Consider the following 26,800-nt stretch of genomic DNA (forward strand, 5'->3'; position numbering starts at 1 on the left):
ATCTATATCCACAGTAAAACGATTACTTTATCGACATAACCTGAAAGTCCGCTCAGCAAGGAAAAAGTCACTGCTCCAAAACCGCCAAATAAAATCCAGACTACGGTTTGCAACTGCACATGGGGACAAAGATCATACTTTTTGGGGAAATGTCCTCTGGTCTGATGAAACAGAAATAGAACTGTTTGGCCAAAATTACCATCGTTATGTTTAGAGGAAAAGGGGGGAAGCTTGCAAACCAAAGAACACCATCCCAAACGTTGAAGCACGAGGGTGGCAGCATCATGATGCTTTGCTGCAGGAGGGACTGGTGCACTTCACAAAATACATGGCATCATGAGGTAGGAAAATTATGTGGATATATTGAAGCAACATCTCAAGACATCAGTCAGGGAGTTAAAGCTTGGTCGCAAATGGGTCTTCCAAATGGACAATGACCCCAAGCATACTTACAAAGTTGTGCCAAAATGGCTTAAGGACAGCAAAGCCAAGGTATTGGAGTGGCCATCACAAAGCTCTGACCTCAATCTTATAGAAAATGTGTGGGCAGAACTGAAAAAGCATGTGCGAGCAAGGAGGCCTACAAACCTGACTCAGTTACACCAGCTCTCTGTCAGGAGGAATGGGCCAAAATTCACCCAACTTGCTGTGGGAAGCTTGTGGAAGGCTACCCAAAATGTTTGACCCAAGTTAAACAATTTAAAGGCAATGCTACCAAATACTAATTGAGTGTATGTAAACTTCTGACCCACTGGGAATGTGATGAAAGAAATAAAAGCTGAAGTAAATCATTCTCTCTACTATTATTCTGACATTTCACATTCTTAAAATAAAGTGGTCATCCTAACTGACCTAAGACAGGGAACTTTTACTCTGATTAAATGTCAGGAATTGTGAATGTTTCTTAAGGATGTGTTTAACAGTGGATTGATCTATCAATCCATTTTTATCATTGTGGGTGTTATAACAGGTTAGGGGATAGAACAAATATACTCTCTCTCTCTCTCTCTCTCTCTCTCTCTCTCTCTCTCTCTCTCTCTCTCTCTCTCTCTCTCTCTCTCTCTCTCTCTCTCTCTCTCTCTCTCTCTCTCTCTCTCTCTCTCTCTCTCTCTCTCTCTCATGGGCTTTTTGTCATGGGAAACGCATGCCAAAACAAGTGAAATAGATAATAAACAAAAGTGAAATAAACATTACATTCAAGTTCCAAAATCAAGATGTTTCAAATGTCATAATGTCTATATACAGTGTTTTAATGATGTGCAAATAGTTACAGTGCAAAATGGAAAATAAATAACATATAGGTTATATTTACAATGGTGTTTGATTTTCACAAATTTTGCTGCTGTGATATTTCACCCAATACATATGGGAGTTTATCAAAATTTGATTGGTTTTCAAATTCTTTGTGGGTCTGTATAATCTGAGGGAAATATGGGTCTCTATGGTTATACATTTGTTAGGAAGTGCAGCTCAGTTTCTACATTTTGTGGGCAGTGTGCACATAGCCTGTCTTCTCTTGAGAGTCAGGTCTGCCTTGGCAGCCTTTCTCAATAGCAAAGCTATGCTCACTGAGTCTGTACATAGTCAAAGATTTCCTTCATTTTGGTTAGGTATTCTGCCACTGTATACTCTCTGTTTAGGGCCAAAAGCATTCTAGTTTGCTCAGTTTTTTTGTAAATTCCTTCTAATGTGTCATGTAAATATATATATTTTCTCATGATTTGACTGTGTCTGATTGTGTTGCTGTCCTGGGGCTCTATGGGGTCTGTTTGTGTTTGTGAACTGAGCCCCAGGACCAGCTTGCTTGGGGAGTTCTTCTCCAAATTAATTTCTCTGTAGGTGATGGCTTTGTTATTGAAGGTTTGAGAATCGCTTCCCTGTTAGGTGGTTGAATTTAACGGCTCTTTTCTGGATTTCGACAATTAGTGGGTATCGGCCTAATTCTGCTCTGCGTGAATTATTTGGTGATTTACGTTGTACACTTAGGATATTTTTGCTTGTCCCATTTTGTGAATTCTTGGTTGGTGAGCGGACCCCAGACGTCACAACCATAAATGGCAATGGGTTCTATAACTGATTCAAGTATTTTTAGCCAGATCCTAATTATGTCAAATGTGATTTTATTTTTATTTCGTTTACAGGTTTGTGAAAGTTACCTGTGGCGCTGATGTTTAGGTTTGTCTAGGTTTTTTGTGTGCTCTAGGGCAATGGTGTCTAGATGGAATTTGTATTTGTGGTCTTGGCGACTAGACCTTTTTTGGAATACCATTAATTTTGTCTCACTGAGATTTACTGTCAGTGCCCAGGGCTGACAATCTGTGCAGAATATCTAGGTGCTGCAGTAGGCCCTCCTTGCTTGGGGACAGAAGCACCAGATCAGTAGACATTTAACTTCAGATTCTAGCAGGGTGAGGCCGGGTGCTGCAGACTGTTCTAGTGCCCTCGCCAATTCGTTGATATATATGTTGAAGAGGGTGGGCCTTAAGCTGCATCCCTGTCTCACCCCGGCCCCGTGGAAAGAAATGTGTTTTTTTGTACATTTTAACCGCACACTTGTTGTTCGTGTAAATGGATTTTAAATGTTGTATGTTTTTTTCCCCCAACACCACTTTTTTTTTTAAATAAACAAAACATGAGAAGACTTTGCTTTTGTTTTGTTTGTCAATTAGGGTGTGCAGGGTGAATATGTGGTCTGTCGTAAGGTAATTTGGTAAAAAGCCAATTTGACATTTGCTCAGATTTATGATGTGCTGTTCCATCCTATTTCACTGAGGAAATGTTCGAGTTTTCTGTCTCTGTTTCTCAATTTATTTCTTCAGTTTTTGCATTCTTTATCAAACAATTTGTCATTGTTAATTTTCTTTGGTTGTCTGCTTGCAATTTTTAGATTTGATAGGGAAGCTGAGAGGTCAAATATACTGTTTAGGTTTTCTACTGCCAAATTTCCACCTTCACTATTACAGTGAAACATTTTTGTCTAGGAAATTGTCTAGAAGGAATTTGTTGTTGTCTAATTTTTGGGGGGTAGATTTCCACACTATTTTGCACACAACTATTGCATTTCTTAATATTATTCAGTTCCTTTGGCTTTGATGCCTCATGATTGAGCTTAGCTCTGTTCAAGTGATGTGATTTTGCTGAGATCTCATAGAGGTGTCAGTGGACTGACTGTGAATGCTCTAAGAGACCATGGGATAAGGTATGTGCTATAGTAGTCTACAGTACGACTTCCAAGAGATGAGCTATAGGTGTCCCTACCGTAGGAATCCCCTCGACGCCTACTATTGATTATGTACATACCCAGCGTCAGACAGAGCTGCAGGAGTTGTGACCCGTTTTTGTTGGTTGTGTTGTGTCTAGGAGGGCATATGGGGGAGGGAATACTGTCACCTCCAAGTAGGTCTTTGTCCCCCTGTGTGCGGATGGTGTCAGGTTCTTGTCCAGTTCTGGCATTTAGATCGCCACAGACTAGTGAGCCTGGAAATTGTTGATCTCCCCCTCTAGGATGGAGAAGCTGTCATCGTTAAAGTATGGGGATTCTATTGGGGGGATATATGTAGCACACATGAGGACATTTTTCAATGTTGAGAGAGTTTCCTTATTTTTTAGCCAGATGTAAAATGTTCCCGTTTTGGCACATTTTAATAATGTGTTTGGTCTGCTCTATACCAAATTAGCATACCCCCTGAGAATCTTCCTTGATTCACACTTGGTAGTTTGGTGGATGGGACTACCAGTAACATAGAGGGCAACCAGTGGGTCAGTCTCCTTTATACCATGTTTCTTGTAGGATGACAATGTCTGTATTATAAATTTCTTTTAAGTCTAGGTTCCTGCTCTTTAGGCCAAAGGCAGATCACCTCAGACCCTATATTTCAGGATGAGATAGTAAAATCTTCGTGTTCCATAGTGTCTGTGTTGTTTTTGTGTGGTGTAGGCCCGGGCCATCACAGTGGATGTGAGCAGAGCATGTTGAGCATCTGATACATACCTCTTAGGTAGCAGGATGGGGCTTGGGTGTGTCTAATAGTGGGGGTTGGGCCTGTTGCTCTGCTCACGGCACGGGCATATGTCCTGCGGTCATGTTGACGTCCTTGCCGCAGGGGCGGGGCATGGGCTTTGCAGAAGGGGCATAGGTCTAATATGGGGGGGGTGTGGCCAGGGTTTGCTTGGGGTGGTCTTAGCTGGTTGTGGGGGGGGGGGGGTATCCATTGCTCTGTTGCTCCTGTGTGAGGTGCTGGGGCTACAGTTGAGGATGACGTCCTTCAGGATCCTGTCAAAGGTTGGGATTGCTGCCTTGCAGAGGTGGACCTGGTCATGAAGGATGTTCAAGCCCAGGGTGGATTGGTGGGCCAGGTATACATTAGATTTTGAGGCACAGTCTCGCAAAATGCTTGCATTCACCCACTGTATGGTGGCAGGGTGGAGACAACCACTTGTGCTTTGGGGATAGTGGAAGAAGCTTTTTCAATCACTCCCTTGAGTGCTGTTGCCAACCTTTCCTGCTGGGCCCTCAGGTCATTTGTGCCCGTGTGAATTATGATGTGGCCGGGGGACCCTAGTCTGTTCTCTGACAACAGCTCCAGGGCATGCCTACTGTTTGGGCTCTAGAGTTTAGCCACTTTGTGTTTGAGGAAAAAGTCTATCCTATTGCATGCATTTGCCATTTAAATCAGTCTCTGGCTTTTTTGTGTCCTCAGTGGATGGGGGGTTGTCAGGAGGGCTATCGGGGGAGCTGACTGGAGGGTTGTTAGCAGAGGGTGGGGTTGGCGGGTCCTGTGTTTTTTGTCCCATTGTGGTGTTGTGGTCCGGGTCTGGAGTGGGCTTTTCTGTCTTGGGTAGTGTCCTGCTCTCTGGCACACCTCAGCTTTCTGACCTCGTCCTTCAGTGCCATGTGTGCCTCTTTGGGTTCTCTCACTTCAGTTCAGTCCGTAGAGCAGCCAGCTCTCTCAGTTAGCTGTTCATCTCTACCTTCTGCCCCACAGATTTTGTTGGGGGGGTTGTGTTGGTTTGTTTTGTGGGCTTTTTCTGTCTGGATTGTGTGGACTAGCTCTCTGAGCGCCACCATGTCTCTCTCCAGCAGTGCAGATGTGGGACCTGGGTGGGGGGACTATCCTCATCTGCAAGACAGTTTGAAGAGGTGTGATCAGACTCAGTCAGGATGGGGGAGTCATCACAGAGACCTTTTCCTGCTGGGCTCTCTCTTTGATCCTGTAAAAGCCCAGCTAGAACTGCATGAGGATGCCCTGCACCATTATTGTCCCAGACTTGTACACTTTGACAGAGGTTGTTTGCATACAGTAGGTGCAAGTCCCAACAACAGTTATGTAAAACTCAATGACTGAAGTTAAGATTCTAAGTTACCACCCTGGGCCAATACCCTCTCTCTTGACATAGGGGTCGTGTGCTCTTATAGCACTGTGGCATGCCAGGGGATGGTCCGTGTGGAACATTAAGTTGCTTACGTTCTCCTTGCAGCAGTCAGCAAATAGTGTCTCTGGATTGTCCTTGAGGAACTTCTTTTATTTCCCTTATTCCTTGCAGTGTTATCTTTAATATCCATGGGGTATTGTATTGTAATGACCTCTGGACAGGGGTAAGCCATTTGGGGTTCAAAGGCCTCTGCATTTGGGGGGCTGTGAAACTCTCCTGACATTGTTTTGGCTCAAGAGTTTTCACACGTCTGACTTCACACTTCAGTGCTAATTGAAGGTACCTCCAGGTCGGTTCTGTCCTAGCAGCTTGGTACTGTAGCGTAGTATACATTTATTTAGCTTTATATAACAAAATTACCTAAGGATTATTCTGTTACTTTTTGGCTTCAGAAGTAGCATCAGACTGAAAATGTCTCACTCAATTTTATGTTGGATGGTATCTCTAGGTTCTGCATGTTTCTTCTGCAGGTTTTGGTTTGTTAAACGTTTTGTCTTGATAGTTGTTGTGTCCAAAACTAAGGTTTTAGGTATGGAAGTTTGATTTGAATTTTAATGTTGAGGTTAATATCCTGTATAAGTCCTTGTGAAAAAATTCTAGTTGATCGACATTTATCCAACTCTAATTCTATTTTCTTTTGCAGAAGAACTCAGGAGTCTCTCGCTCTCTCTCGCTCTCTCGCTCTCATTATGTCACAGTAATGTAGTGTGACAAGTTAATCCAATCACTCCTCTCTCACTCTGGCATGCCTTATCCTCTACCACCCGGTCTCTCTCGCTCATTTTCTTACTCACTCAATCCCTGCCTGTGCAGCAACCGGACCTCCATCCCCAAGGTAAGGCTTGTACTGTCTCTGTTCAGAAGAAAAGAGACAATACACTTTATTTAGTGTGCTGCTGGTACCTGCATAGGTTATACAGTACAGTCAGAAAAAAAGGTTCTTCAGCTGCCCCCACGGGATAATCCTTTTGGGTTCCATATAGAACCCTCTGTGGAAAGTGTTCTACATACAACCCGAAGGGTTCTACCTGGAACAGAAAAGATGTATCCTATGGGGTCAACCGAAGTACCCTTTAAAGTTCAGGATAAAACCTTTTTTTCTAGGAGTGTACAAATCGCTTGCTAAAACACATTCATAGAGGTTGCTTTGGTTTACTTCCTGGCTGTGTCTGTAAAGAACTTTAAATGGTCTCTTTTTATTTGTTCACTCTTAGAAAAACCAAACAGGGTTATTTGGCGGTCCCCATTGGAGAACCCTTTGAATGACCCCTTTTAGTTGAAGGTAGAACCCGTTTGGGTTCCATGTGGAGCCCTTTCCACAGAGAGTTCTACATGGAACCGAAAGAGTTCTACCTGCAACCAAAAAGGGTTCTACTTGGAACCAAAAAGGGTTATCCTATGGGGACAGCCACAGAACCCTTTTGGAACCCTTTTTTCTAAGAGTGTTCTGATGAAACATGTGTTGTGTTGACTTCCTGGTTATGATGATGATACAATCTAAAACGTTGTGAAGAGCTTGTTTCACTGTTTCAAAAGACAGGCGTTTAGGTCTGATTCTGTTTGTAGTGATGCTGGAGTGATGCTAAAAGCTGCCATCAAGGCAAAGGGTGGAATCTCAAACATAAAATATATTTGGATTTAACTTTTTTGGTTACTACATGATGCCATATGTGTTATTTCCTAGTTTTGATGTCTTCACTATCATTCTACAATGTAGAAAATAGTAAAGAATAAAGAAAAACCCTTGAATGGGTAGGTGTGTCCAAACTTGTCTGGATACTGCATGTTAAAATAAAAAAGTGTGTACAATATTTGAGTTTTAAGAAAAGTCAAATGCAAATCTAGCTGTAATGCACACAGTGATGTGCTCTCTTCTTAAAATTCCACATGCAGTTTTATATCTGGATTAAACAAGAAATGTACTGAAAGAGAAACATTGGTTGATCAGAATAACTATTAGGGCTTGGCTATATGACAAAGTGCTGTGTTATGTCTTTGTTACGTGGATGATAGAGGAAGTTGCTTTACTTTACTAAATCTTTTCCGTCTGGTGCTTCAGTGATGCATCATTTTCTGTTTTTTTTTCAGAGAGCTTTGACCACCACGTTTGTAATGCAATGTGAATTGTTTTATTTTTATACATGGCAATATGTCAATAATACAGTTTGTATTACATGTATTTTGTATGTATAAATACATGGCAGATTACAGAACTGATTGGAAAACATTTTCTGATTCAGAGTGGGGCTCCCAGTGCCCCCTCATTGTAGCCCTGTAGTTAAGAGAAGATGCATGAAATAGGATTATTTTACCCCAGGATCTTTCTTTCATCACTTAACTTTACTGTTGTTTTCATGCGAAAGGGGCCGAATGTATCAAGCTTCTCAGAGTAGGAGTGCTGATCTACGATTGTTGTATTGAACAACAAAAAAATGATTAGGTGGGTTTTCTGGGAGCACAGTCATTTAAGTGTTCTGGAGAGTAAGCCAATGTATTCTCTGTTCCAACTCTTTTCTCTTCAGTGTCAGTGAAGCTGCTGCAAGACCCTGTGACAATGGCTGCTGTAAGTTGATTTAGTAACTATTCAAAAGGTTACAAGCCTGGATGCCAGTCTGTTTATACTTTAGCCAACTAGTGAACTATTCTAAAGGCTTTTATAGCTAGAGTGGCAGTCTACTTCTGGCTTAACCAGTGCAACGGTGTTGTATCGAGGTGTTTGGGTTGCCAACAAGAGTTGTTTCCCACCGGGCACTTGTGCCAAATGTCTAGAGTGGTAGCTAAAGTGGCCAATTTTGAGAAATAACTTGTAATATTGGTAGTAAACATGGATGTTACCATGATATAGTCTTGGGCTCCCGAGTGGCGCAGTGGTCTAAGGCGATGCATCTCAGTGCTACAGACCCTAGTTTGATTCCAGGCTGTATCACAATCGCCCGTGATTTGGGGGTCCCATAGGGCGGTGCCCAATTGGCCCAGTGTCATTAGAGTTTGGCCGGGGTAATTGGGGAGAGTTTGCGCTGCAAGCCGGCCACACAACACGGGACGCAGTGTCCTTCACCTGGAGCCAATATCAGGCCAGGATAATGGCTAAAGCACGTTTATAGTATTGATTTTCACTGAAAATGTACAACTATGTCTACATTTTTGTAAAAAAACAACAAATGTATCTGATAAAAATTTAATGATTCTGAACACTTTCCCAAGTCCCAACTTCGGCAGGCAAGTTTCAAATTCTCGCCGAAGTTTCAAGCCACAACCATAAACTAGCTAGCTGGGAAGGGCTCATCAGGACGATTGACTGAACTGAATCCATTCCTCTACGCTTGACTCTCAGCTGCGCGACATACGTCATCAATTTGGGCACCAGACGTGTTTGTATATCCTCCCCCTTTTGGGGTACAAATGAATGTCACTGTACGTAGTTTGTTAACTCTGTTGTTGTTGTAAAATATGCAGGATCTGGCATGGGCTCCTCCTAATCTAAGAGGTGGCTTTAACAGCCCTCTGTCATACCCTGATCTGTTTCACCTGTCTTTGTTCTTGTCTCCACCTCCACAAGGTGTCTCCCATCTCCCCCCATTATCCCCTGTGTATTTATACCTGTGTTCTCTGTTTGTCTGTTGCCAGTGCGTTTTGTTCGTCAAGCCTACCAGAGGTGTTCCCCTTGCTCCTGTTTGTTTCTAGTTCCATCCGTTTAGACCATTCTGCCTGCCCTGACCCTGAGCCTGCCTGTCGTCCTGTACCTTGTCTCACCACACTTAATTGACCTCTGCCTGACCTGACCCTGAGAGTGCATGCCGTTCTGTTCAACTTCTCCCTCAACCAGGATCCGAGAACATCAGGCCGAATGCATTGTCACGCCGCTATAGCACCGCAGCTACACCCTCAGACCCCGAGAACGTCCTTCCCATCTCGTGTCTGGCTTTAGCACTCGGGGAATAGGGAAGCAGGTCCGTGAGGTGCAGCGTTCCCAGTCGAACCCCGGGGGGGGGCAGATAACCGGATGTTTGTGCCTGATGCTGTCTGCTCCTCGGGTCCTGGAGTGGGCCCACTCCCCCAGGCTTGCCTGCCACCCGGGCTCCCATCGGAACCTGGCCTTTGTGTGACAACACCTTTGGTGGCCTACCATGGTCCCGGACGTCTCTGTGTTTGTCACAGCCTGTCCGGTCTGTGCGCAGCACAAGACTCCTCGGCTAGCTCCGGCTGGTCTTCTTCAACCACTGCCAGTCCCTTACCATCCCTAGTCTCACACATCCCTGGACTTTGTCACAGGTCTTCCTCCACCATCTTGACAGTAGTGGACTGGTTTTCCAAAGCCACCCACTTCATTCCTCTCCCCAAACCATCTGCCAAAGAGACGGCCCAGCTCATGGTGCAGAACATTGCCGGAAATGGTCTCCGACCGGAGTCCTCAGTTCTCGTCCCGGTTCTGGAAGGCCATCTGCACACTCATTGGTTCATCCCTTCCTTGCTCTACCACGGGTCTCTTGCCCTTTGAGCATTCCCTCTTCGAGGAGGAAGAGGTTGGCATAAGTTCGGTCCAGATGTTTGTCCGCTGCTGTCGTCGTACCTGGAAGAGATCCCGGTAGAGTGCCTGGTAGACTCTAGGTATCGACGACAAGTGGACCGCCACCGGACCCCGGCTCCCCAGTATCGTCTCGGGCAGAAGGTATGGCTGTCCACCCGGGATTTGCCCCTTCAGGTGGAGTAAAGCAAATTGTTATTTGCTCTTTGCCCATCTCCAAGGTCATTGACCCCTCTGCTGTTCATCTTCTGTTGCCCCGTACCATCCGTATACATCCCACTTTTCATGTGTCAAAAGTCAAACCCATGTCTCACAGCCCTTTGTCTCCTGACCTCTCTCTGCCCTTGACCTGTCATTTTGCCTGCCCCCTGTTACTTCACCACTGTCTGCATCTGGGTCTTCCCTAAAACATGATACCTTCCCTGTAATCATGTGAGGCAGATTAAACACTCCATTCACTCACTGGTCTGGATTATTTGTGGTCTGTCCCTGGGATGTAGTGCAGGGGGATTTGTGTGTATGTGTTTGTGTCTTCGCTTGAATGTTTGTTTGTATCTGCTGATGTGAATTTCTCAAATGTTTTTGTCTGCACCTGCAGTTTGTCCGTAGACATTGAGATTCACCCTGTATTGACATGAATTGAAAAAGAACTGAGCCCAAACACTCTCTTACAGGGTGAGGTTTCCCATTCCAATTACCTTTCCATGAATTAAGTAAAGGAATGAAGCATTTTTTAAGTATTCAAATATGGCCACCAAAAGACAACAGCAAAGATTCAATAATGTTACTTTCACCGATTTTTAAATCATGTTGGATCAATGATTACACAAGGAAGGGAGGTAATAAGGACGGAGGGAAGGAATGAAGGAATTCAAACAGGTTCTTCTATCAGTGAAACCCTGATTGTGTCCATCTGTCTAGACCGGAACGTTCCGTATGGTGTCGGAGGAGGAGCAGGCCATGAGGTCCAAGCTGGAGCATCTGACTGTGAAGGACCACGGGCCTGTGTTTGGACCCTGTCCCAAACTGCCTGTACACACAATACAGAAGGTACTAACTATAACACCTTAAATCCTTGTTGTTTATGACATTTTAAATCCTTATAAAATATGTATTATAAAAAATGATGTATTGCCAGTTTTTATTAGGTGCACCCATCTAATACCGGGTCGGACACCCCTTTGCCTCCAGAACAGTCTGAATTCTTTGGGGAATGGAGACGCTGCTCAATTGGTATCAAGGGATCTAACGTGTGCCAGGAAACATTCCCCACACCATTACACCACTGGCACCACTCTGTACCATTGAAACTAGGCAGGATGGGGCCATAAACTCATGCTGCAGACGCCAAATCCTGACTCTGCCATGATGCTACAGAAACCAGGATTTGTCGGACCAGGCGATGTTTTTCCACTCCTCAATTGTCCAGTGTTGGTCATCTCATGCCCACTAAAGCCGTTTCTTCTTGTTTTTAGCTGAACGGAGTAGAAGCCGGTGTGGTTGCATGTTGCAATAGCCCATCTGTGACAAGGACCGATGAGTTGTGCGTTCCGAGATGTCATTGTACACACCACTGTTATACTACACCCTTATTTGCCTGATTGTGGCCCGCCTCTTAGCTTGCAAGATTCTTGCCATTCTCCTTCGACCTCTCTCATCAATGAGCTGTTTTCACCCACAGGACTGCCGCTGACTGGATATTTTTTGTTTGTCGCACCAGTCTTGTTAAACCCTAGACACTGTCATGCGTGAAAAGCCCAGGAGGCTGGCCATTTCTAAGATACTGGAACCAGCGTGCCTGGCACCGACAAATATACCACTCTCAAAGTCGCTGCCTGCTTTATATAGCAAGCCACGGCCACATGACTCAGTCTGTAGGAGTGAACCATTTTCACGAACGGCGTGGTGTACCTAATAAACTGGCCACTGAGTGTATGTAATCAATGTTAGCACTATCATTACCCGTGATTGTGGTTGGTGACAGGTTATGTCTCGCTAAGGCAGCAATATAGAATTGTTGAATGCCGAAACAATTACAGCTAAAAGTCTTATCTCTCTGTCAGTAAGGACACTGTCATCTTTTTTCTTGCCAATTGAGGTTGCTTTCACACTTTCAGTCCATTTCAGACATTTTTTGTGAACTCAGTGCAGTTCTCTTAATTTTTTGTGCAGTGTGAATTCTGCAAAGTAACTTAGATCTCTCAAAAGAGCCCACGAAGCGACAAAAAAGAGGTGGTCTGAGTTGGTTTGCTTGAATTCGGCAGTCTGGTTCCCTTTTTTCGGGCAATGTGAACACAAAGCTCTCCGGGTTCACTTGGCAATATTCCTGCACCACACAATAGGCTAAGGCGACACTGTTTCTCCTTCCATAACCCATCACGTTGGTGCCACAAAAGAGAGTAGATGATGAGCAGGTTCACAAAAAAGTACTGTTTTTAAGTATTGGTTAGTGATTGTCAAGGATGCACAGAAATTACTGACACAATTTTCAGATGATTTGTTTGCAATATGTGATCTAAAGGCTAAGAGCTTCATAAGCTGTTTATTCAATTGTGGGCTTTCAGTAGTGTGAGAAAATCACAACATAGGGTACAAAATCAATCTTAGCTCTTAAAGGAGCAGTAGCCTACATTGGGTGTACAATTTTCAATTACATTATTATTAAATCTGCAGTTATTCTTCTGCTGTTTATTCTTTTACCAATAATATTTACATGTTAATATTACCTTGTGATTATAATTATTATGTTTAATCTTTTAACTAAATGCAATCTATTAGCTTCCAAAATGAAAGTAGGTATATATATAGCTGTCCGATAACACGGAATCGCTTGTCCTTAACTTCGTAAAAACCCAGAGACCATTAAGTGAATGTTGGAAAAAGATCTTGGTTCCTTTCTTAACATAGCAACATGAATGTAAAGAGGACTCAGACCACAAAATGGGTGAAGTGAGCTTTCAAGAGAGTCCTCATTCAATGGAGAGGGCAGTGTGAAAACAAAGAGAACTGAGTTCTTTAGCTTTTTTTACTCCAGAGTTCACTTTAAAGAGGACTGATATCGGTTCTTTTAAAGAGGACGATATGTGAAAACACCCTGAGTTACAACAAGAGTCGCGTCTATTCCTTCCAAATGAGATTCACTCATGTCTCTTCCAGGCGAAGGATGAACTCAATGAGACGGAGGAAAGGCGAGTGTCATCTCTGAAGGAGCTTAGGGCCATGATGAAAGAAAAGGCGGGAGATGGGGATGACCTGGCTAAGACGGTGCAGGAGCGCTTCGGGGACAAACCCGACTCCCTGCTGCTCCGCTTCATCAGAGCCCGCAAGTTTGACGTTGCCAGAGCCCACGAGCTCCTGAAGGGTGAGTGGGAGAGGCTATAGTAAGAGTAGAGTTGCAAAAATATCAGTAACTTTCACAAAATTCTCAAGTTTTCCATTAATACTGGACGATATTCTGCTGATTTCTTCCTGATTCTGGAATCTTCCAATCGGGATTTCTGGAAAAACTGCGTAAGAGGTAGAGAGGTTGCGTACTCTGTGTACACTCTCAGAAAAAAGGGTTCCAAAAGGGTTATTCGGCTGTCCCCATAGGAAAACCTTTGTTGGATCCACGTAGAACCCTTTTGGGTTCCATGTAGAACCCTCTGTGGAAAGAGTGCTACCTGGAACCAAAAATGGTTCTTCAAAGGGTTCTCCTATGGGAACAGCCCGAAGAACCCTTTTAGGTTCTGGATAGCTCCTATATTTCTAAGGGATACATGTTTTCTGCATGATGCTCCTTTTCTCATTGGCCGGAAAGATCAGACTAGCTAAATCCATCCATCAGGAGTGAATTGGCCAATTGGGCTGGTCCATTTTCAGCCCAGTGGGCCTGTCTGACTTGATCATTATTTGGCAAATAATGGAGGCGTCAAGCACAAAAATTGTCTAGTGTGGGGGCTTCAAAGGAAAAAATGCCATCCATCCACCCACCCACATCTATCTGTGAATCTCTCCCTCCCACCATCCATCCACTCACTTACCAACCCATCCATCCATTAATTCAAGGTGTGGTAAATTATCAGTCAATGAATCAATTGTAGAGAAGAATATTGGGAAGACATCATATGAAGTGTTGTCATCATCTTCATCCATCCTGTCTGAATGCCCCTGTTCAGATGAACATCTCTCTGTCCCACACCGCATACTGTACCTCTGGTCTCCCATGTTTCCTCTGCCATAAACATTGTGCAAAAGATTGAGTAATTTAGGGCCAAATATATATTTTTTGCACTGTTTTGAGTCTCTGAATCCTGTTCATCACTAGGACAGAGAGAAGGCTGTTAATTAATTGTAGACTTAGTTGTTTTCAAAGTCCCCCGGACAAAGGAGCTTTTTTATACACAAATAGGGCAGAAAGTCTGTTAAGCCGATACGCATCCAGTGTTCTGCTGGGAACAGAGACAGACTGTGCTTTCATCCCTCTTCCTCTCTTTCACGCACACACACAGACGTGCACACACACACCTGGCTATAAACATGCTACGGAGAGACATGCAAATAAACATGTCTCTTACAGTGGACTGGGTTAAGGTAGTGAAATAGTTGTAACTTTTGTTGCATTATACTATGATTATGTAACATACACATTCTTTCCTTGCGGGTTCAATGTGAAAGAGGAATGCACTTGTTTCTGGGGTTAATTGGTGGTCCAGTATAAAGGGATTGGCGAGGCACACACACACCGTGAGGTTAATTGGTTCTGCAGTATGAAGGGGCTAGGGCAGGAGAGAAGCGGAGAAACACTGGTGTTATTGTCTTTGCTCACCATGTGAAAGCACAGCGACAAATGTTTACAATTGCAAACTGTCCTAAATACTAGTGATGGAGCGTACTCAGCTTTTAGTTGAGTCAAATGCATCAGCGAGGGTCGAACTCTGTAATACAGAGCCCACAGCGCACTCGCCCTCCATGGACTTTACACGTTTAGATGTAAAGGTGCCTGAAAGAACCTTTTTGGTTGCCACACCGGCGGAACCTTTCTAGTTCAAAAAAGTTCCTTGAGGAAGCACTCTGAAAAAAGGTATTTGAGGAACCCCTGTGTAAAGGTTCAAACCTGAACATTTTTGTGATGGGAGGGGTTACATTTTGAACCTTTTTAATAATATTATAGAGGTGGCAGCCGGGGCTTACCGTCAAATCAAAGGGCACACCTTCGATATAAAGTTTGATATTTTTTGTTTTATATTTATTAATTTTTATGAAAATGAAAACATGTCCGTTTGTAACTTTTCACAAGGTTGGAGTAATAACATGTTCAGTTAGTTAAGACGTTGGCTTAGGTTGTGCCATTCGATTTCGAGAAAATGAACAACTAAGAAATAATGTTTGACTTTTTTCTCTGACTTCTCAAACCCCAAACCCCGCCCTGGTCTGTTTCGCATGCGTTCCTATAAGTTGAGCGATGTTGTGCCTCTGGGTTTAGAAACTCTGTGATAATACAGTTCATGCGAAAATATTTGGATCTGGTAAGAGGCTGACATTTGAATTAAAAAAATATACTATTTGTATAGAAATGCAAATATTGTGATTTTAGAGACACAAAGTACCAATAGCCTATGATTAAAGGGACTGCATGGGAACCTATTATTGGGCTCTCACCGTCATGTCACATGCAAAATGATCAGCTTTCTTATTAGCCTATTTCGATCACAATTTTTACATGGCAGAGAGTAACAATTCCAGACAGAATAAACTTCAGTTTGTTGGCAAACTCCAAGATCCTATGATAACAGCCTATATGGTTTGTGCGGTTTTCCGAGACATTATAGTTTGACAGGTGCTGTTTGCAGTTAGAGCAAGAAAACAATACATTTTTTTAATAAATTGATTCTTAAAATCAAGTACTCTGCACATATTTTACATGAATGGACTACATCAAACTTTTTGGAAATGGCAAGTTTACTTTCTCACCCATGACTGCATCTCAAGTGCAAGTGTGCTGTTCAGCAACTCACATCAGCAGGATGGGCTGCCTTTTCATTAGGAGGGAGGTCAATTTAAATATTACGTTGACACCTATACATTTGACAGCCAAGCACAAGATATCAGTGTAGCCTTTTATCATCTAGACATGATGTTGAAATATCTTCATGCCTAGAATAAAAACCTCCAGGTTTCCATCATAAGACTCAATTAAATGAAAGAAAAATGAATGCCTTTTCGAAACATCTTTGCTTTCTTTGTTAATTAAATCTTACAAGAAGCTGCTTTAAAAATCATGCAGGCAATAGCAGATGGGCAACATCAATTTAGGGATATTGACTAATTGTCCTGCTGATGGCCAATCAGGTGTCAAGTCTTCAGATTGATTATAATGAATCTTTCCTCGATGGAGTCGGTGTGCTGCTGACAAGTTCGAGGGGATCAGCCAGAACAAACCACAGTGTCTTGCTAAAGGCAATTCCTATTCAACATATGCTGTTTGAGTCTACTTTTCAAAGAAAATTGTAGGACTAGTTGTATTATTGACAATTAGATTCTAGAGCAAATTGAAAGAAAATGAATTATTAAAGTTAAACACTTTTGTTTCGGTTTCTTAGTTTGTTCTAGGCTATTGAATATGTGCACGTTTTTTATTTATTAATAAATATATTAGTAGGTTTACAGATAGGCTAGTATATTTTTCAAGTAATCCACCCAACCCTGTTTTATTCTGTCTACAGGGAAGGAAACGGGAAGGAGTGCATGCAGCTCAGATTATGTTTTTTGACAAAGAAATACACTGAGTAAAGCAAACATAAGGAACACATACCTAATGTTGAGTAGCACCCCCTTTTGCCCTCAGAACAGCCTCAAGTTGTCTGGATGTCCTTTGGATGATGGACCACTCTTGCCACACGGGAAACTGTTGAGCATGAAAAACCCAGCAGCATTGCAGTTGCAGTTGACACAAACCAGTGCACCTGGCCCCTACTGCCGTTAAAAAGCACTTAAATATTTTGTCTTGCCCATTCACCCTCTGAATGGCACACATACACAATCCTTGTCTTAATTGTCTCAAGGCGTAAAAATCCTTCTTTAACCTGTCTCCTCCCGTTCATCTACACTGATCGAAGTGGATTTAACAAGTGACATCAATAAGGGATGATAGCATTCACCTGGTTAGTCTATGACATGGAAAAAGCAGGTGTTCTTAATGTTTTGTATACACAGTGTAGTATAGAATCTTTTCAGACAGGTTGAAACAGCCAAGTAGGGGTGTCAGCCTTATGAACTGTACTGAATGAAGGGACTTCATTCAACTGAATTTGCGGGTGTTAGGAGTAGTTAAATCATTGACCCCATTTTGCTGGGGTTTTCAGTCAGGTTAATGTATTCACTAAGGTTAATGTATGAACTCTTTAGGATTGACCTCATTGGTCGTAGCCTGAGTGCCAGACTGTTTGTATACAATGTAAGTCAACTTTGTGTTGCCTAAATTCCTCTTGTCACTCATTATCATGGCAATGTTGGCTTCAAACTGGCTTCAAACTGGCTTCAAACTGACACCAATGGAGTAGGCAAGAGCCCAAACAGATCTGGGAACCGGCTACATAGGTGTTGTTCGGGCAATGTTAATATGTGCTCTTCAAGAGGAACCTCATTGATTTCATATTTGTGGCTGTTTCTGCACAGGTTATGTGCGCTTTAGGAGGGACTACCCTGAGCTGTTTGAGAACCTAACCCCCGAGGCAGTCCGCAGCACCATTGAGGCAGGCTACCCTGTGGTCCTTCCCAGCAGGGACAAGTACGGCCGTGTAGTGCTCCTCTTCAACATCGAAAACTGGGACCTGGAGGAGGTCACCTTCGATGAGGTAGAGTATACAATCTACTGCTGCAAAATTTCAGAAACTTTCATTTTTTTGTTTTTATTTTAGAAATCCCAATTGGAGGGAATCCTCCAACTTGGATTTCTGAAAATCCTGAGAACTTTAGGAAAGTTTGCTGAATTTTGTAATCTCCATCCAAACCCAAAGAGCAGACTGGTTCTGTATGTTCTGTGTAGCCAATGTTGTCCTCAAGTCGCTACCACCATCGAGGTGGGCTACCCAGGGACTATACAAACAGGCTGTCACTCAGACTACCACCAATGAGGCCAATCCTAAAGAGTTCATACTTTGGGCCTGAGAGAGGTGTTAAAGAAGATCTGGTCTACCAGGAAAGCTTACCTCTCAAACTGAAAGCCAAAAGCAATGAGCTACTTAATTTACCACACTGCAGTTTCTCTTAGGACAAACATCAAATCAAATTCTATTCGTCGCATACACATTTCTTAGCAGATGTTATTGCAGGTGTAGCGAAATGCTTGTGTTCCTAGCTCCAACAGTGTAGTAGTATCGAACAAATCACAACAATACACACAAATCTAAAAGTAAAAGAATGGAATTAAGAAATATATAAATATTAGGATGAGCAATGTTGGAGTGGCATTGACTAAAATACAGTAGAATAGAATACAGTATATACATATGAGATGAGTAAAGCAGTATGTAAAAATTATTAAAATTATTAAAGTGATTCCATGTATGTACGTATTTTTATTTAACTAGGCAAGTCAGTTAAGAACAAATTATTATTTACAATTATGGCCTACCCCGGCCAAATCCGGACGACGCTGGGGCAATTGTGCCACTGCCCTATGGGACTCCCAATCATGGCCGGATGTGATACAGCCTGGATTTGAACCAGGGATTGCCTCCCTGAACCAGGGATTGCAGTGCCTTAGACTGCTGCGCCACTCGGGAGCCCAAGGGAAGCATATAGGGAAGGAGCCTATAAGATGTAGGGTTTTGTAACTGAGTGGTAAACCAGCTAGTGATGGCTATTTAACTGTCTGATGGCCTTGCGATAGTAGCTCTCGGTCCCAGCTTTGACGCACCTGTACTGACATTGCCTTCTCGATTATAGCAGGGTGATCAGGCTGTGGCTTAGGTGGTTGATGTCCTTGATTATCTTTTTGGCCTTCCTGAGACATTGGGTGCTGTAGGTGTCCTGGAGGGCAGGCAGTGTGCCCCTGGTGATGCGTTCGGCAGACCGCACCACTCTGCGGTTGTGGGCGGTGCAGTTGCCATACCAGGCGGCGATACAGACCGCCATGATGCTCGCAAATGTGCATCTGTAAAAGTTTGAGGGTTCTAGGGGCCAAGCCAAATTTCTTCAGCCTCCTGAGGTTGAACAGGTGCTGTAGCGCTGCCTTCACCACACTGTCTGTGTGGTTGAACCATTTCAGATTGTCAGTGATGTGTACGCTGAGGAACTTGAAACTTCTCCACTGCGGTCCCATTGATGTGGATAGGGGTGTGCTCCCTCTGCTGTTTCCTGAAGTCCACGATCAGCTCCTTAGTTCTGTTGACGTTGAGGGAGTGGCCCTCACCTCCTCCCTGTAGGCTGTATCGTCATTGGTGGTAATCAGGCCTACTACTGTTGTGTCGTCTGTAGACTTGATGATTGAGTTGGTGGTGTGCATGGCCACGCAGTCATGGCTGAACAGGGAGTACAAGAGTGGGCTGAGCACGCACCCTTGTGGGCCTCTGTGTTGAGGATCAGCGAATTGGAGGTGTTGTTTCCTACCTTCACCACATGGGAATAACTACACTGTTTGTTTTGTATTCGACCGTATTCACCGTCACCTTGCCATGGTTAAAAGCACTTTCAGTTTTGCGTGAATGCTGTCATCTATCCATGGTTTCTGGTTTGGGTAGGTTTTAATAGTTACAGTGGGAACAACATCCCCTAAACACTTCCTGATGAACTCAGTCACTGTGGCTGTGTGTACGTCAGTGTTATTCTCAGAGGCTACCCGGAACATATCCCAGTCAGCAAGATCAAAATGATCTTGAAGCATGGATTCCGATTGGTCAGACCAGTGTTGAATAGAACCTAGCATGGGTACTTCCGGTTAGAGTTTCTGGAAATAGGAAGGGAGGAGCAAAATGGAGTAGTAATCTGATTTGCCGAAGGGAGGGCCGGGGAGGGCCTTGTAGGCATTTTGAAAGGGGGAGTAGCAATGGTTGAGTGTTTTACCAGGGCGAGTACTACAGTCATTGTGTTGATATAACTTCAGTAGCATTTTCCTAAAATTTGCTTTGTTAAAATCCCCAGCTACAATAAATGCGGCCTCAGGATCTGTGGTTTTGAGTTTGCAGAAAGTCCAGTGTAGTTCCTTGAGGGCCATCATGGTATCGGCTTGAGGGGGAATATACACGGTTGTCACTATAACCCGAAGATAATTCTCTTGGGAGGTAATACGGTCTGCATTTGATTGAGGTATTCTTGGTCGGTGAACAAAAGGGCTTGAGTTTCTGTACGTTATCACAATCACACCACGAGTGATTAATCATGAAACATACACCACCGCCCTTCTTCTTGCTGGAGAGTTCTTTATTCCCGTCTGTGCGATGTACTGAGAGAGCCATGATTCCGTGAATCAGTATGTTACAGTCCCTGTCTCTCTGAAAGGAGATCTTCACCCTGAGTTCGTCTACTTTATTGTCCAGAGTCTGAACATTAGCAAGTAATAGCGGTGGATGGTGTGCACGCCTCCTGAGTCGGACTAGAAGTCCACTCTGAATGCCTCTTCTCCACCGGCGGGGTCTTGGAGTAGCCTCTGGGATAAGTTGAATTGCCCTGGGGGGTACTACCAAATAATCAAATTCGGGAAAGTCTTATTCCTGATCGTCATGCTGTTGAGTTACTGCCGCTCTGATATCCAAAAGTTCTTTCTGCCTGTATGTAATAACACAAAATGTAAGATGTAAGAAATAGATAATAGATCATGTAAGAAATAGATCATGTAAGAAATAAAACACACAAAAAAAAAATACTGCAAAGTTGCTTAGGAGCTAGAAGCAGAGCTGCCCTGTCTGTCGGCACCATATTAGAGACTCATGAGACAATCAGCCTTATGAATTTCTCTCTCCTTTCTCCCTTTTCCCCCACTCTCTCTACCCCTCTGTAATAGACCCTGCGAGCATACTGTGTGATCCTGGAGAAGTTGTTGGAGAATGAGGAGACCCAGATCAATGGTTTTGTGCTGATTGAGAACTTTAAGGGTTTCACCATGCAGCATGCCTCTGGCATCAAACCCACTGAGCTCAAGAAGATGGTGGACATGATGCAGGTCAGAGCAGCAACACACACAAATCAACAGACAATATCAGACTTAGAGGCAGCCTCACACAGAAAATAGTTATACCTACAGATGGTTAGTTCTGGATGCAGTTCAGTAAGGCACAATGTAGAAAGACATTTCGCAACGAAAAACGAAAATGGGCATTTTTAATGGGACAGTTCAAGTGGTAACACTTTACTTGGCGATAACCATGTCATAATATGTCATAACAGCAGACATAGCGTCTCATAACCTTTTATAATATGGTAATAACACTGTCATTACACATATGTTTAGACCTTTTGTGACATATGACACCCACATAAGAGTGTAAAAATCCACAAAATCTACCACGGTAGTTATTTTATGGCTCGTTATGACACAAACCCACAAAACCTACCACACGAGGCAACACTTTCCATTACACCATAGCCTATGTGTCAAAAGTATGTTTTTTTGTTGATGACCATATTAAATTATTGTAAATGCGCACACATGGACGTCAGACATGAACCTACCCCAATGCTCTGTTGCTGTCATAAAGTGTATTTTCTACTAGTTATTAAAAAAGTGATGAAAAAAAACATGACTGTAAAGAACTTATTACAACAACAACAAAGGATTTAAGAAACAAACGTTTAAACAAAAGGAAACTTCTTGGTAGGGATAAAAACCTATTTGAATAAGTGTGGGTTTTGACATTCTTATGTAGGTGTCATAACCATACATAAAATAATGCAATATATATGTCACAACACGTGTAAATATATGGGTCATGACAGTGTTATCACCATATGACAGGTTTTGACAAGTTACGTTAGCTATTATGACATGTTATGACACTGGGTGTCAAGTAAAGTGTTACCGTTTGAGTAGTGCCTATCTGTTTCAGTACATTGAAACAATTATAATAATGAATGCCTACTGAACAAGGCAAAGCCACTGGTCTGATTAGGGCCATCACTAGCATTCGTCCATTCTAACATTACCATCTAGGAACTACTCAGATCTGATCAGACCAGACAGTCCAAACAAAACAGAAAGATCAATGTGCAGTATGTGATCAGCCTAGCTGTCCCACTTCCCACTGACAGAAAATGAAGACCACTCAGTATGATCCCCGATACTATTTGTATTATGTGCTTTAGGATCCTTATTGGAATGTCTCTTTAGATGTGCTAAATGTGCATGTTGCCTACGTGAGTCTGACCCAGCCTGTGTTGGTCTCTGTTGTGTGCACTGCAGGACTCGTTCCCGGCCCGTTTCAAGGCAATCCATGTGACCCACCAGCCCTGGTACTTCACCACCACTTACAACGTGGTCAAACCATTCATGAAGAGCAAGCTGCTGGAGAGGGTAAGGAGGAGGAAGAGGTGGGGGAGGTGGAGGGTATAAATAGAGGTGCAAGGGGATGGTGGAAGAGGATGAGATGGAGGAAAAGGAGAATGGCAGAAGGGTAAAAGGAGGGACCCATGTGCCAGTCTGTTTTTATTTTTTATTTTAGCAAACACTCTTATCCAGAGCGACTTACAGGAGCAATTAGGGTTATGCTTTGCTAAAGAGCACATCAACATATTTTTCACCTTGTTGGCTCGAGGATTCAAACCAGCAACCTTTCAGTTACTGGCTCAATGCTATTAACCGCTAGGCTACCTGTTTCTCTTTCAGCCTCATCCATTTTCTTGTTTGGCAAGGTTTGTGCACTGTAGCTTAGATACCACAAGATGTCAGCATTAGGCAACATAATCAATGTATTTGGCGTAATCATTTTTCTGTAGTTCCATACAAAATAATAATAATAATAAAAACAACAATAAATTATAATAATAAAAAAACATTGTCAGCAACAACAAAAAATAAATGCTGCTACAACTATTGATACAACTAATAAAACAAAGTGTATATGTAATACAGCCATACATATTACATGGTGATGTTTGTAATAGTTAACAAAATGTTTTTTTTTTCTCAAAATTTGAAAAAGGGCTTCCTTAAATTCACTGTGTGATTTAATGCCCTGATTTCTATAGGTAAATTATTCCAGTCAGTTGGGCCTTTGTATCTGAAAGATCTTACTCCAATCTCATGATGTACCTGTGGAATTGCTGCTGTTGTCAAAAGAAGTAGTGTGAGTCATGTATACTTACATTTCCCTGTATATATAGTAAGGAAAACCTAAATTGATACATTTAAATATAAATTGGTACCAATCAGTGTCGGCCGCTAATTGGATGAATACCAGATGCGCGAGGTGGTTGGAGTTGTCAACAAAGCAGCATGGGAAAATGAATCCAAGTTTTCTAACTACCGGTAGTTTCTTTGAGAATATATATAAAGTGATTTGTGCATTTGAACAACAGCATAAATACAGCTATTTCACTTTTGTATGGAAAAAACGGAATGATCACTGCTGCCACTGTTTTGAACAGATTAAATTATATTATTTAGAACGAGCTGCCAGCTGATGTCACTTACCCACGAGTTCACCAGGGAGAACGCAACAAGCATGCAAAAGTGAAAACCCATTATCTAAGTGGGGATAACTAGCTAACATGTCACAAAGGATGATGCTCTAATAAGTTATTAACTTTAATTCTGAAATAACTTCATATTTCTGGCTGAATTGATACATATTTGAATGCCACAGGACGGTCCATTTACTTTGTGCTGTTAAAATGTATGCTATGAAATCCTGCCATGTCATTGAGGCAATGTTTCACATGGCCTCTGCATGCAGCTGCTGCTGGCAGCAACTGAGGGGCAGAGTAACTGAACTGCTTGTTTTTAACAAACTATATTTGAAACAGGAAAATGTACACATTTACCGCACTTCTATGAGCATTTAAAACATAATCCATGAAAATGTATAACATTACCATATATATATATATATATATATATATATATATTTTTTATACTGTGTATACATACATGTATATACATATACACACACACACTACCGGTCAAAAGTTTTAGAATACCTACTCATTCAAGGTTTTTTTTTTTTTTTACTATTTTCTACATTTTAGAATAATAGTGACGACATCAAAACTATGAAACTACTCTGAAATATTTAGATTTGTTTAACACCAAGAAAGTGTTAAACAATCTAAATATATTTTAGATTTGAGTTTCTTCAAAAAGCCACCCTTTGCCTTGATGACAGCTTTGCACACTCTTGGTGTATTTCAACAGTCTTGAAGGAGTTCCCACATATGCTGAGCACTTGTTGGCTGCTTTTCCTTCACTCTGCGGTCCGACTCATCCCAAAACATCTCACTTTGGTTGAGGTCGGGGGATTGTGAAGGCCAGGTCATCTGATGCAGCATTCCATCACTCTCCTTCATGGTCAAATAGCCATTCACACCCTGGAGGTGTGTTGGGTCATTGTCATGTTGAAAAACTAATTATAGTCCCTTTAAGCCCAAACCAGATGGGATGGCGTATCGCTGCAGAGTGCTGTGGTAGCCATGCTGGTTAAGTGTGCCTTGAATTCTAAATAAATCACAGACAGTGTCACCAGCAAAGCACCCCTACACCATAACACCTCCTCATCCATGCTTTATGGTAGGAAATACACATGCGGAGATTACCCGTTCACCCACACCGCGTCTCACAAAGACATGGCGGTTGGAACCAGAAATATCCAATTTGGACTCCAGACCAAAGGACACATTTCCACCTGTCTAATGTCCATTGCTCGTGTTCCTTGGCCCAAGCAAGTATCTTTTCTCATTGGTGCCCTTTATTAGTGGTTTCTTTGCAGCAATTCGACCATGAAGGCCTGTTTCATACAGTCTCCTCTGAACAGTTGATGTTGACATGTCTGTTTCTTGAAGCATTTATTTGGGCTGCAATTTCTGAGGTCAGGGCATTGTGATGGCCACTCCAATACCTTGACTTTGTTGTCCTTAAGCCATTTTGCCACAACTTTGGAAGTATGCTTGGGGTCATTGTCCATTTGGAAGACCCATTTGCAAACAAGCTTTAACTTCCTGACTGATGTCTTGAGATGTTGCTTCAATATATCCACATAATTTTCCTACCTCATGATGCCATCTATTTAGTGAAGTGCACCAGTCCCTCCTGCAGCAAGGCACCCCCACAACATGATTCTGCCAACCCCAACAACATGATTCTGCCACCCCTGTGCTTCCCGGTTGGGGTGGTGTTCCTCGGCTTGCAAGCCTCCCCCTTTTCCCTCCAAACATAACAATGGTCATTATGGCCAAAGAGACCCTTGATGAAAACCTGCTCCAGATTACTCAGGACCTCAGACTGGGGCCAAGGTTCATCTTCCAACAGGACAATGACCCTAAGCACACTGCCAAAGCAACGCAGGATTGGCTTCGGGACAAGTCTCTGAATGTTCTTGAGTGGCCCAGCCAGAGCCTGGAATTGAACCCAATCGAACATCTCTGGAGAGCCCTGAAAATAGCTGTGCAGCGACGCTCCCCATCCAACCTAAATTTCAGTCTGTACCAGAGCAAAGGATTTATCGAGGCAAATCTTATTAAATTCACTTAAGATTATACATTTATTTGACCAATACATTGAATTAACAGTGGTGATGATATTGTTTATGGAGTCTACTAAATGTAAACAATCATCAATTACCTTTTCTCTTGTAGTTATTTTAATAAATAAACCTTCAATATCGAAAGGAATAATCTCAGGTGAAATCTTCATAGAAAGTAATTAATCGAGGATATAGGTTGCTACTGCCCCACCTCAAGTGCACCTATCAATTCTAGATAATATGTAACCCTGGATTTTTTACTCAGTGTCTGAAATGTTGGTATTCAACCATGTCTCTGAAATGGTTAATTATGAACATATTGTGCACCTACCTTTTCCTCTCCTCTAATTTTGGTCTGTGGCTCCTCCTCTTGGCAGGTCTTTGTTCACGGTGATGAGTTGGATGGCTACCTGAATGATTTTGACGCTGACATCCTGCCTGCAGACTTCGACGGGAAAGCCCCCCTCACTGACTGCAAGGCCATCGCTACCAAACTGTTTGGGTCCGAGGACACAGCGCTCTAACACCTTACGGGTCACATTATGAAGCAAGGCTGGATCAGTGAGGCAGAATAGGTGGGGGTGAAATTTCTACCATGTTGCCTACAAGGGTATTCAGTTCGATCAGCTTTTCAAGTGGTTATCAAGATGAGTGTGTTGGGTTTTAGGGGGCTAGTGGTTGATTTGCGACTGGGCAATAGGAACACAAGCAAGAAAGAATAGGAATGTTGAATAGAGGACATGGACAGTAAAACAATATGAATAGTTTTTTACAGCACAGAAAAGTGTAGCTCCTCCATATACAGAAGTTCACTTTTGAATGTGCACAGGGAACAAGACGGTCCCTACTGTATGTAAGAGCACAGAGAATGGCATTTGGTGATGAGATGACCCAACAGCTTATTACTGTAGTCTGAGGTGAATTTGGTGTTCTTTGCCTTAAAGGTTACTTTCACTGTGACTTTACTAGAGGAGCCTATTGCCTAGCCTGAGACTGCTAAAAAAACATATGGGATATATATAGAATTTAGTAATACAAGAATGACAAAATGATATATTTCAGTTAAGCTAGTTGGCTATTAAGAATATGATAGATGGTCTATGAACAAATCATATGAAAATATGTACATTCCTTAACATAGTGCCATAGTGCTTAACTCCCCTGTTCACATTACATTTTGTGTATTCCGAAG

The 26,800-nt window shown here is 42.6% G+C and overlaps 1 protein-coding gene across 1 annotated transcript; it reads left to right on the plus strand.

The window, feature by feature from the left end:
* Positions 1–6,144: 6,144 nt before the first annotated feature.
* Positions 6,145–26,597, plus strand: LOC118362710 (retinaldehyde-binding protein 1-like). Its single transcript, XM_035743273.2, has 8 exons — positions 6,145–6,268; positions 7,956–7,996; positions 10,880–11,008; positions 13,115–13,319; positions 17,615–17,793; positions 20,940–21,098; positions 22,335–22,445; positions 25,986–26,597. Exons 2-8 carry the CDS (start codon positions 7,988–7,990, stop codon positions 26,130–26,132), a joined length of 939 nt encoding a protein of 312 aa, XP_035599166.1. The 5' UTR covers positions 6,145–6,268; positions 7,956–7,987; the 3' UTR covers positions 26,133–26,597.
* Positions 26,598–26,800: the final 203 nt, after the last annotated feature.

Source organism: Oncorhynchus keta, chromosome 2 (assembly GCF_023373465.1).
Source record: "Oncorhynchus keta strain PuntledgeMale-10-30-2019 chromosome 2, Oket_V2, whole genome shotgun sequence".
Lineage (NCBI taxonomy): Eukaryota > Metazoa > Chordata > Actinopteri > Salmoniformes > Salmonidae > Oncorhynchus > Oncorhynchus keta.

Coding starts and splice junctions, on each gene's coding strand:
- LOC118362710 (XM_035743273.2), top strand. Junction 11,009..13,114: donor CTGTACACACAATACAGAAG/GTACTAACTATA, acceptor TGTCTCTTCCAG/GCGAAGGATGAACTCAATGA. Junction 17,794..20,939: donor AGGAGGTCACCTTCGATGAG/GTAGAGTATACA, acceptor CCTCTGTAATAG/ACCCTGCGAGCATACTGTGT.